Genomic DNA, 12,562 nt, shown 5'->3' with positions numbered 1-12,562 from the left:
GGGCAGCTGAGCGACTGGGCTCCCACGGACATCCTTGCCCAGGGCCTGGCTGTGTGCCCACGACCAGTTCATCACTCTGGTCATGCTGGCAAGGATGCTATAAGCACCAAGTTAGAATATCATAAAACCTCTGCAAAATTAAATGGGACTGTTTTCTCTAGGTACGGGCACAGCTGTGACAAAGTGTGGACTTAGGACCAACAGCTGGTCCAGAACAGTCTGAGTTTCAGCACCAGAGATGCTGACAGGCCAGAGAAACACCCAAAGGCAGCATCCCAGAGGCCCCAGGGGCCAGGCTCTCCTTTCCATGGTTCCTGCAATGGACTGTGACCTTCAGCAGCACTGTGAGTAAAGGCCCAGTGCTTTTCAAACTTTGGGGTCCCCCTTTCTCTTCCAATTCCTAGCTGAATGTTGCAGAGAGAGATTCTTCTAAGAAGCTGTGCGTACAATCTTAGACACCCTCGTTAAGGCTTCCCACTGCAGTAGTTTTCTTAGCGTCAGGCGATATAGACATAACTCTGGAAAAGAAAAATATTTTGTGAAATATAAATTCATGGTATCTAGCTTGAAAAAAGACTTAGAAGTAGGGTCTCCTTGGGTGGTTTATATATTACAGGATTACTGATATACCGACTCAAATTCTGTCCACCTTTGCATTGAAAATATTCCCCTTGGCATCTGCTTCCAAAGAAGTGGGTCCTCTTTTCCTCTCAACTTACCTGGACACAGGGTTAGCAATGGGAGCGCCCGGGGGGTTTCCCAAGCTGGCTTGAAGCTGAGGTAGCTGCCTTGCCCAGCCTGAGGCTCCCAGTTGTGGCCTCTGCCTCCAGGAACCAGCGCTGGGCAGGATGGGGAGAGCGTCATGGAATCTGCCCTTGCTGAGGGCCGGTGGGGCCAGGGCAAAGGGCGTCAACTCAAAACTTGTTACCAACCGAATGCTGGAGTCGATTCCAAATGACTTTAACTTTGCCAAGGGGATGAGCAATAAACATTTTTTTGATACGGGCTGTTAGTGCTTATCTGCCTTGTGATTTAGATTTCTATTTTCTGTATAAGCAGTCTTGGAAACAACTATTAAAATCACTGTGCACAGAGGGAGAAAGTGTATGTGTACATAATGAAATGTTTTACGTTACAAAATAAATAACAAAAAGCAACAGCAACTTGTTTGTTCAACTTTGCCTTCCCTGTATTTTAAATATAAATATATATTTTTTAATTATGCATTTCGATTTTTCCCTAGATGTTTTTGAACATTCTCCATGAAGGCTCCAGTTACACACACAGAACCAAGAACCCCAGGTACCGACCACTCATGGCCCAGGCAGAGTCTCACAGAGCAGAGTCGTCTCCAGAGCTCTTACCGCTTGCTTAGTTTACAAAGATTTTTGTGATAGTTCTCAAAAGCTAAATATATTCCTCAAAAAATAATCTCATGATACCTGAATGTTTAGATAATAAAGTAGGATGTTTCTCTCAGTTAATATTTTTAATATTTCTCATGTAGAATATACTATATTTTTCCACCAAAATAACAATATATTTGAAGTCATAAACATGAGTTTTAAAGCACTTCTGAAATACCTTAGAGCAGAACTACTACTGTAGAAATACTTGTAATAAAATTAAAATCATTTTAAATTTTAATGAAGAATCGGGGGTACCAATTGCTTGGTTTTCCCCTTGGGGATCAGAATGTCCATCCACCATTCCAGAGCTTCCTTTTTGTATGTTTGGCCATGGGAAGGCCTATATCAGAATGCAATTTAACTTACTCCTCAGTAGGGCTTTTGCAATATCCTTAGGGGGATATTAGATAAAGTTCACTTAAGAACAGCCCTTTACCCACAAATTCTAGAAGGTTCCATTAAGTCTACTAGCTACTCATGTCTGCTTCTGGAGAACGTAATGAGCCACCTCTTAGTAGAATTTCCCAGATGGCTTATCCCAGAGGATCTATCCTCCTTGGAATATTCCATCTCGGCCTCATGGAATTTCAAGTTTCTCTATTTCTTGGAAATAAAACTCTCCACTAAGGAATGGACTTAGACCTCCAGGCTGCAAAGCAGAGAAATATAAAGGGGACATGGAGTTAAAGCAAACAAATCTCTAAAACATATAAACGCAAAGCTGATCCTGTCCCTGCTGGCCTCCTGGCTTTTGCTGGAGCTGCAGGTCCCAGGGTTCAGGGTTGGGCGGGTATCCTAGGACCGCCCCTTACAGTGAGAGTCAGGGGGTCTCCCTGGGGGTGCCAGCTGACGTAGCTGAGGGCCACTACTCGTCCTCCTGCCAGGGCGCCAGCTGAGCTGCTAAGTCTGATCTTTCTCTTGAACTTCTTGGAATCGCTTTTCCAGCCGATCCAGCTTGGCGAGGTTTTCCCGCAGTAGTTTGCTGTCTGGGACCAGCTGTAGGGCTCGCTCGTAGTAAGCTCTGGCTGAAGCGTAGTTGCCCTGCAGGGACAGAGAACAATTGCATCTGCCCCATCAGAAGGCCAGGAGCCAGGGGTGGGCAGGGAGACCCCCAGGCGGGGCGTGGGGTGGTCTTACAGGAAAACTTCTCCAGGTCAAGTCCTGGAGCCTGGCGCATCTGCCTGCTCTAAGGAGCCGGTGGGGGAGAGCGGGGGAGCTCCACTGTGAAACTGCCTTCCCTTTGCTGGGTGCAGCCGGAGGGGTTGCCGGGGCTCCTGTTTTCCCTGGGAGCCAGGATCCCAAAGTCACATTGGGAGGGAAGCTGGAAGGGAGAGGCCAACACCCTGGACGATCGAGATCAAGCCACGAGGAATCCGCCTCCCCAGCCAGCATAGGTGTTATTCTAGTCGACTTCAAACACAGAAACAATGTTCCCTTAAGACAACTTTTATGCAACAGGGCCCGTAACGATCCGAGTCTGATGTGCCCACTCTGAGGCATGCGTGACCCCAGGACCCTTGGGCCTCTCCCCAGCAGGTCACAGGTCACTGTGACCGTCCTTGTTCTGTGGCTCTGGCCGGTGCCACCATGCAGGTGCTGAGGGGGCGGGCGAGTGTCACTCCTTTACCCCCAGGGCTCCTCTGATCCCACATGTGCCTGTGTCCAGTCCAGACCGAGTCCTGCCAGAGCCCAGGACTCAAATGTCGGTGATCCCTCCAGCCCTGAAATCCTGCAGTCTCAACTTGGTTACAGCAGCAAGCAGGTGGGAAGAGACTTGACTTTCGCCACCATTTAGAGGGGTCTCTCTTACAGAGCAACTAGCAATGGACGGAATGGCCTCATGACCCCTTCCCAGGGACTGAGCGTGTCAAGGCTGGTGCTGGACGCCGGGAGCGCAACTCTGATGCTCCACCCAGGTCGGCAAGGACACCTGGTCCTCAGACCAGTCATCAGCCACACTGGGCAAGGACACTCTGTGAATCCAGTGCCGGCAAGTGGGCCAATGGGAGGGCTTCTGATTGTTGGCACCGATTCTGCTAAGTGGAGGAATCAAGTCCCAGTGAAAACCTAGACATGTCACGTTTAGTCATTCTATTTCTCAACGTAAGTGTCTATCTTCAGTCTCTATTGCTTAATAAAAATAAATTCTGCACGTGCACATGGACTACCGAGTGTCTGGGGTCTTCAGGGCTCCCGCTGGCTATATGCTTGGGCAGTGGAGAGACAAGAGATTTCAATCATCACAGAAAGTTCTAGCACATGGGCCTTTCTAGAAAATGCATATTCACGTCATAAGGTTACTCTTGACATGGCCTTGTTGAGGCGAATCCAGAACCTGATGATGGACTGATGGTCTTTTGGTCCATCCGTGTCACCCCGCGTGAACCACATGGACCAGCGTCTCTCATCACCAACCGGATGACCAGGAGCTGTGCCCTCCCCCTGCCACCTCCTGGCAAAGCCTGATGCCTACTCGGGCCCTCCCTCCAGCCCTCTGTCCTTCACCTGGCACTCCCTATGCCACTTCATCCTTTTTTTACATCTCCCTGCTCTTCGTCCATGAAGTCATTCCTGGTCCGTCTTCCGCTCACCCTGCACTAGGTCTCCTCTCTCTCTCGACCTCATTTACTGAGAGCTCCATATCCTGGTCCTGTTAGTTTACTGATAGTTTCAATCTCTTCTAGGAAGGGAGGACCCTCTCTTCTGCCGTGTCACTCTATTTCCAAACTTAGTTGCTCTTCTGAGTTTTCTTGTATCTGTTTTAGTTTCCTGATACAGTCCATCCTCTTAGACACTGATTCTGTGTCTCTAAGGAGTCTGCAGAATCACCCGCTGTCCCTCTGCTGGCGACCCTCAGGTGAAGGGACACTGCCCTGGACAAGCATTTTTTGTTTTAGAAGACTAGGCAGCATCCGTTCATCTGTGGACAGCAACCCCCACCTCACCGACTTTGCACCCCTGGCAGCTTTGGTCTGTCTTTTGCCTACTGAGTCACTAACGCTGCTGCTATGTGTCACCCCGAGGATGGAAGGGTGGCTGCCAGGTCCTGCGTGCTTGGGATTTGGGGGATCAGGCCAAGAGGTAGTCGGCAGAGGGCCCTGATTCACCGGACTTGCTCCGCGGGTTCCCCTCCCCTGGGGTATTCCTGAGACCAGTGGCTTCACTGCGGAACAGGAGTGTGGAGCTCTCTGCACCGCCCTCCTCACTGAGATCCTGGAAACCTCGGGTCAGGGTGTGGTCTCTGGGCTGTCCAAGCCTCCTCAGCCTCCAGCCCCAGGGGACCCATCTCAGACTCAGAAGCACCCAGATCCAAGGGACCCCTGCTGCTAGCAGGTGCTCAGCTGGAAGTTAAAGCAGGCGGTAAGGGAAGAGCCTTCGCCACCACAGTGCGGGCTTCCGAGTATTCCCTTTACCGAGACCTAACCTGACCTGCTGGATTTGCCCCCAGAGGCCCATCCTTCTCTCTTGCCTTTTTTCCCTTGCAGGCACTTACCGTTGTGCTTGTTAAGAGCTGCACTGCCATCACCGGAGGAGCACCTGGCCCGGGAAGTGCCGCAGACTTGCTTGAGAATGAATGAAGGCAAGGGGGTGGGGGGCGGCCAGAGTCCTAGATTACACTTGACAGACAACAGCCCCTCCCTCCAGGCAGCCTCCTTTTTTTCCACTGATGCATCCAAAGATAGCATGCTAGCACGGGCAGACACCCATGTCTTGCTGCTCCAATTACCAGAAGAGGAAATTAGCATCTGAGTCTTGATACCTAATGAGAAAAGCAGCTAGAGCAAGCCAGTCCCTGGCCTACCTGGATGTGCCGGATGCCGCCCATGTTCATCCAGGCCTGCGCTTGGTCGGGGTTCAGCTCCACCGCCGCCCTGTAGCTCTAAACACAAACAAGCAGCGTCAGGCTGGGGCCCACTTGAGGGCTACTACGAGGAGCACGGCCACTCCCAGCTTGAGGAGGCCTCATTTCTCCGACTGTTCAAAGAGCGGGATTCCGAGGGGGTGTGGGGAGGCGGCGGGAGGCGCTGGGCCTGCGGGGCCTGCGTGTGCTGAGGGCTGAGACGCCGGGACCCCATCCTGCTCGCTTTCCTCACCAGCCTTTCCACCTTTTCCACTGCCAGCTGAGGTTGTATTCTCTGTCGTGGGATCTGAGCGCTGCTTCTTGGACAGCAGAGCTCTAGCACCCCTCCGCAGCCTCACAGACAGGCCGCCCCTGAGCTCGTCCCCAGGCAGCCATGGGGAGCCCCCGCCCCTCAGGGCCCTCTCTGACTCAGGCACAGCTGTAAACATGAAAAAATTTCTTCTGTCATATAAATGCTTGAAGATCATTTCCCATCCTATCAATAAAATACCTTGGGGGGGGGCTGGAAAACATGTATCCTATGAAATATAATTGTCTGTGAGTATAGTCTTAATATCTTGCATGTGGTTTTGTTTTGAACACATGTTCACAGCTGAGTCTTAATTTGAACTGCGGTCGTGTGAAGGGAAGCCGAAGGCTGAGAGTGTTGCCTGTGAGCACAACATTAATACCTGCATATTTTAATATTCCTTGCTATTTTCACTAGCTAGAACCTGACTGAATAGATTCATAGCGTAAACAGAACTTGGTCCATCCCTTCTTGGGTTAGGAGAAACAAGCAAACAAATAAAAAACCAATTCTTATTAAAAAGTTGCTAAAATATGCCTGAAGGGGGTGTCTCAGCTTAATTCACAGCAGCAGAGATAGGACTGCAAGGGAAAATTCTAGAGCCTGGGTCCACATGCTCCAACGCTTAACCTCTGTGTGACCTTGAATAAGTTATAGAATCTCTGAATCTCAGTTTATTTAACTGTAAACAGGAGAAAAAGAGAACAGCTTTCTTAAATGAACGAGAAGACTGAGTCATGTCACGCTTTTGAGTCTACGCAAGTGTTGGCAGGTGGAAGTTATTAACTCCAGGGCCTCAGGGCTGCCTGGCATTATAAAGCTGGTCACTTTTACCATGACACCTGCACCCACTGCTGAAGCAAGGGGAAAATACTTCTGTCTTCACATACAGACCTAGGTACCATGGAAATCTTCATAATTATATTATGAATTAATAATTCAACTTGTTAGTTACAAAGAACCTGAAAATGAAATCAAAGAACCTGAAAATGAAATCATCAAAACTATTCACCAGGTGAAGACAAATGCATGTTTGCCTTCAGAGTGCTACCATTTCTGTTCTGAGGGTGCTCACTCAAATTTGTTCTTCCAAATATCTTTACACGTATTTTCCAATATTTTAACAGCACCTGCTATTTATTTTTAAAATCAGTTATGTTATTTGAAATTCTTCTTGGCTCACGACATGCATAGTATAAGGCTAAGATTTCACAAACTCAGCTATGGCTATACCACATACTAGGAAAAAGCTTCCTACTCACCTAACATTTCAGTCTGTTACATGGGGAGGGGAAGGAGGAAGAGGAAAGGAGAGAGCCAGACCTCTAACAATACGTTCAATGCCTGGGAGAGCTAGGAAGTATTTTAATAGTTCAGAGCAATTCACAAGAGCCAAGGCACGGAAATAATCCAGCCTCCATTGGCAGATGAGTGGACCAAGAAGATGTGCTGGACACACACAGTGGAATACTACCCTGCTACAAAAAAGGTGAACCCCTGCAATACCATTTTTGATAACATGGGTGGAATGAGAAGGTATTCTGTTCAGTGGAGTTAGTCAGATGAAGAAAGCCACATGTGATTTCATTCAGATGGCATACAAACAAATGGAAGAATTGAATAAAAAAAAAATAAACATCTGGACTCTAATTCCGATTAGTGGACACCAGAAAAGAAGGAGCAAGAGAGGTGGGCAAATCTGGAGAAAAGGGACAGGTGGGGAAAGATAGCACCGGATGTCTATGGGAGCAAAATGGGCTAGGCTGACTTTTAATGACGAGCCCCTGAAAGCTATGCAAAGTTACAATGCAATGTTACCAAGTTAGAAGAATTATTTAAGACAAAAAAAGAGTTGAAAGAAAACCCAGAAGAGCTTCTTGAGAAAGGAGGCCATGTTGGCAGATGGGGGGAAAGGAAGGGTGACAGGGTGTTGGGAGGTTTTTACCAGGACATGTGGGACATACAAGTTGAAAATGAGCACTAAGAACAGAATGCAGAGGGCTGTGGTCTCAAAAGCCACAGGCTCGTGACAAAAACCAAATGTAAACACCAGGACCAGGCCAGTGTCCTCAGACTTCACCGCCCTTGCATTTTTGGGGGGAGGTGTTATTTTAGTCCATGAATTCAGCACGCCAACTTTACTCAGTGTTTGTACCTCAAAAGCTCTGTCCAGAAGGTTCTGCTCTCTTAGTTGGTTTCCTTTTGTGAAAAAAAGCTCTGATTTGACTTTGGGGTCCTTTGGTTTCAGCTGGAGAGCCTTGTCTATAGCGTCCAGGGCCTGCACAGGTGGAAATTGAGACAGGGAAAACGCAGGTGAGATAAAGAACGAAGGTCAATTGATACTTCCCGCCCTCATGGTTCAGCTGGTATGATGAGCGACATCAAAACCCATGCTTGCTTTCCCTGAGAAATCTTGTAGCCCTGACGAGATCACCTCCCTGACGAGATTGTCTCCAGAACTTGACAAGGAGGTTGCAAGACCCAGCTGAAAGGAAGCAGACCTGGGTGGACAGCGCCTTGACTATGGGTCCTCTGACCACACCAGCAGCCTCTTTTCTGTTCCCTGAACCTATTGCCTACTTTTCTAGGCACAGAGCTCATCATATTCCTCTTCTCCTTAAAACCCCACAGCCTCTTCTGACACGGAGCAGAATCCTCTCCTGGTCCACAGCCCTAGGGTCTAGTTTCCAGCAACCTCTGCAGCCACCTCTATCTCTGTGCCCTGCCCCCTCATACAGGTCAGTTGTGACCCCAGGGCCTTTGCACATGCTATTAACCAATAACTCCTACTCATGACTCAGCCTTTGCCTTCACATCACTGTGCAGGGAAGGTGACTGCCACAGCACTCAGGCCTTCTGATTCTATGCTCTCTGGGGACCATGTCACTCTAGCTCTGCTGGTTTTGTGTTGATCTGTTTAATTTTCTCTCCTTTATTGGAAACCCCATGAGGGCCAGGGCATCTGTTTCTTTCCAAATCACTCGACTGTGGGCGCCTACACCAGTGACTGGCCCATGTTAGGCATTCAGTAACTATTTTGTTGATGTGGTTCATGAATTTCTGTGTATGTGACCTCTAAAACGGAGACAGACCCTCACAGCTGCAATACAAGGTTGCTGACCCGCCTGACGGGGCTGTTAGAGGGATTCCACGAGAAATGCACTTGAGAGTTTGTCTTTGCTCTCCAGAGAGTTAGCTGAACGCAGCTAACTGCTTTCGGAGTTCACATGAGATATCATGTGAAATCCACAGACCAAGGATGAGCCAAGAAAATAAGATATTAAGGGGCATCTCGGAGTTGAAGGGAGCTGTGAAAAGCATCACGAGATGGGCCATTCCCCCGCCGCGACGTTTCAGAATGCTCAACCTGGGAATGGGCAGACAGGAGAGGTGTGGGTACCCCACTTCCCACAGGGACAGCTGGGCAGATGCTACCTGGCTGTGCTGCTCGCTCTGGCTGTGCACGGCGGACAGCAGGCGGTAGCACTCGAGGCACTCGCTGTCCTCGGACACCATCTGCTGCGTCATCTTCTCGGCTTCCTGTGTCTGACCCATCACGGCCAGAACCTGGGCCTGAAAGCACAGTGGCCTCATTAGTGCCCTAGAGAATAAAGCCCACAGAGGGCGCAGGGACACGCCCCACAGGTGCCCCGATGAGCGGAGGACCATAGTTTATAGGCTTTATGTTTCTGCTGTTTGCTTCTTTGTTTACTGGTTGAGGGTTGCCAGCTTCTGGGTGTGAGGGTGGGAATGCTGAAGGTGGCCCTGGAAGTGACTGTGGTTTTTAAAAAGTATTGATGAAATAGATCAAAAGAGAAACTACTGCTTCTAGTACCAAAGTAACAATGACAAGTTTGTTACTTGGACTAAATTGAAGGAAGAGTAACAATCCCCAAATTCCTTAATTTCAGTTTGATATGGATATTGAAACTGAGATCAATTTTCCTAAATTCCGTGACGATCCTGTGGTGCTCAAATGCCTCTGTTCTTAGGAAATGACCTGCACACGCTCCCACTTCCATTCCAGGACATGCACATGTCCACATATGTCTCTGCACTCTCTCTCACACATACACACACCCTGAGGGAGAGATAGACAAATGCCCCAACAAGCACCATCACTGACGGAACAGGGCCAAGGCTTAAGGGAATCGTTCACTGTTCTTGCAAATTCTCTTAAGTTCTGAATGACGCGGGAACCAGTCAGTCAAAGTGCACCGCCCATCTGGGTGGTGGTGGGGCTGCTCCTGGGGTGGGCCCAGCCCAGCCACCCAGCTGCCCCTCGTCTCCAAGGCAGCAGTACCCTCTGCTGTTTGCAGTCACGCTGCTCCAGTCCTGGGAGTCCCCACTCACCAGCGCCAGGCGGAGCTCCCGCTGAGAAGGCTGAAGGGCCACAGCTTCCTGGTAGATCTGCAAGGCCTCCTCATAGCGGCCGGTGTTATAATACAGCGCTCCCAGGGGCGACAAGATCTCGGCTCTGCGGGCCACCTGCAGGGCGCTGTTTCAAGAAAGCACAGGGGACGCTTTGCTCTACTAGGTTCACTTGCGAAGGGTGACCCTGGGCTCTTGCAGGTGGCCTTGGTTGGAGACTGCTCCAGCGAGGTCTGTTTCTGCACCAAGAGCTGTGTTTTACACAGGTCATGGAGCCACACTGACGTCGGTAGGGCCCTACTGACCTTCCACCCTGGAAACTGGGTCCCAAGGGATGAAGACCACATCCTGATGCCCACACCATCTTTCCTGGGCGCCCCTTTTTACAGGTGCCCTTTGTGGTTTGGGGGTCATGGTCCAAGTCTCCTAAGACAATGGACTAGCTGAAGTGGGACTGAGATCCAGCCCCTCCCAGCCCAGGAGCTCACTGCATTGGGACGCCATTTGGAGGGTGGCCTCGCTATCTTAGGAGATGAGCATCTGTACTGCAATCTGGCAAACCCTGATGGTAATCGGAGGGCATGTCTGTGCCAATTAACCACAACTGGATGGGCAACGGCCTCGGGAGACCCACAGCATGCAGGAAAGGGGCGTTACCGTTTGTGCCATTCTTCAGCTGCGCTGTTGTCCCCCAGGGACCGGTAGAGTCGGCCCAGGTTGGCCATGGCCACGTGGTGACTCGGGCTGTGTTGGATGGCCTGCTGGTAGTGGGCCACGGCCTTCTCTGGAGAGCCTGTGCACAGGGGCGGCGGGCGGGAGCAGAGCACAAACACCTCAACCACAAAGCACACCCCTCACACTTCTCTCTGGTGTTGTCGAGACAGCCCCGAGGAGCCGCTGCAAAGCCAGCTGGCGCTGTACCGCTCCTCACCACAGCTTCCCACTCCCCTTTCACTATTTGTTCCCACTTCCAAGTAAACAAGAAAAAGAAAGCATCAAAGTCTATGTTTTTTTAAGTGGAAGTGTTTGCTGGCAGTTGCCCCGTGAATGTGATGTTTTGAGGATACTAGTAATGATTATTTATACAAGATAGTCTTGCTTCTCATTCCACAAAATACAAAAGGCTATTTCAGGGAGATTTCCAAGGGTCTATCTCAATATCTACTGCAGCGCAGCCTCGAGGCTCTGCTTTAAAGAGCTATCTGTCAGCTGCATTTGAGTCAGACATTTTTACTGAGAGTGGATTTGTTTGGCTGACTTTAAAAATTCATAAAGCCACCATGCATCTATGGAAAGGCAATAAATAACAAAAACACTTTCATTAAAAGAGCTTTTAATCGGTGCAGCTACTTTCGGCGTCACTTGCCTTTTGACGCCACTAAGTTTTCTCCTGGGATTTAAAACATACTAAAAACGGGACTTGCCAGACTCTGTGAGGGAAGAGACTCACACAGAGGCCGAGAAGCACAGACACCCAGTGACCTGTGGGGTGAGGGGCCATAACTAGGGTTCTTAGGAAGCTGATGATGACTGATTACTCGCCCCTGCCTGCCAGTCTCAGTGGCACGGTGGCCCTGCACTTAATGCCACTGGTGCTTCTGCACAGTCCCAAAAGCAAACAAGGAGAAAGGAAAATGTGCATGGTCAAGCAAACCCTCCAGGAAACAACACGTACACAAAGAAAATCAGCCACTGGAATCCAACAAAACTGTTGTGGGAGAAGTCCTCTGCCTGATAGATAGAGAACTCGGAATCACCACAATTAAAAAACTGAAAGAAGAAAAGGAAAATAATGACATGGGAGATGGGTCAACAAACTGAGGAATGAGAATGAATCTTTAAATAAGAAAATAAAGGAATTATAGGATATTAAAAGATTAACCAAGGAGCTAAAGAATTCTGGGAGAATCCTTGAAAATAGAACAGATGGAAAGGAAGGATGGATCAGTACTCCCAAAGATACAGATATAAAAATAGCCAAAAGAGGCCCTCTGTGGTGGCACAATGGACTAAAGTGCAGCCTTACAAAGCTCATCACAGCCACTTCGTCACGAGTTCGATCCCTGGCCAGGGAAGTGACCCATGGGGCGCAGCAGACCTCTCCTGGCTCCTCACTCCTCCCCTCAGCAGTGTACTTCATCAGTCTGCCTGTTCAGCTCCCCACTCTGACTCTGGTGAATCCTCTCACCAACCTGCACCTCTGGCCTGTACCCCAGTTCTGTATGCATATATAAATAAATCTTTTTTAAAAATAAAAATAACCAAATGATAAAAGGATAGAGAGGGACAAAGGAAAAACAATGAAGTAACACTGAGAATTATCTGACACCATGAGGAAAGGAAACACAAGAGTCACTGGAATCCCAGAAGGAGAAGAGAACAACAGGGAACTTAGAAACTACTCAAGGAAATAATGGAAAAGAATTTCCCAAACATGAAGAAAGAAATGGAAATAGACACATAGTAAGATGGAAGAACTCAAAACTGACATAATGAAAAGAGAACTACAGCAAGACACATAATACTAAAGTTTCCAAGGGTCCAAACAAGACAAAGAAAAAAAAAATAACAAAGTTGATGAGGGAAAAGAGATAAGGTATAAAGGAAAAAGAATCAGGCTGACATCAGAGT

The 12,562-nt window shown here is 48.9% G+C and overlaps 1 protein-coding gene across 3 annotated transcripts in view; it reads right to left on the bottom strand.

The window, feature by feature from the left end:
• Positions 1–862: 862 nt before the first annotated feature.
• TMTC1 (transmembrane and tetratricopeptide repeat containing 1) overlaps positions 863–12,562 on the bottom strand; it is a 181,598-nt gene continuing 169,898 nt past the window's right edge. For 2 of the 3 annotated variants that reach the window (XM_012720432.1, XM_012720431.1), the window contains 6 exons: positions 10,589–10,724; positions 9,914–10,058; positions 8,996–9,133; positions 7,716–7,838; positions 5,212–5,289; positions 864–2,450 (listed from right to left, as the gene is read on the bottom strand). In XM_012720432.1, the coding sequence (XP_012575886.1) occupies positions 2,310–2,450; positions 5,212–5,289; positions 7,716–7,838; positions 8,996–9,133; positions 9,914–10,058; positions 10,589–10,724 (761 nt within the window). In that variant the 3' untranslated portion in view covers positions 864–2,309. Of the gene's footprint in view, positions 2,451–5,211; positions 5,290–7,715; positions 7,839–8,995; positions 9,134–9,913; positions 10,059–10,588; positions 10,725–12,562 lie in introns of all 3 variants that reach the window. The other variant, XM_012720430.1, reaches the window with a different exon arrangement.

Source organism: Condylura cristata, unplaced genomic scaffold, assembly GCF_000260355.1.
Source record: "Condylura cristata isolate star-nosed mole 26May11 unplaced genomic scaffold, ConCri1.0 scaffold00004, whole genome shotgun sequence".
In the NCBI taxonomy this organism is placed as follows: Eukaryota; Metazoa; Chordata; class Mammalia; order Eulipotyphla; family Talpidae; genus Condylura; species Condylura cristata.
Note: the sequence above shows the minus strand (reverse complement) of the source record. Positions and strands in the feature narration are given on the sequence as shown.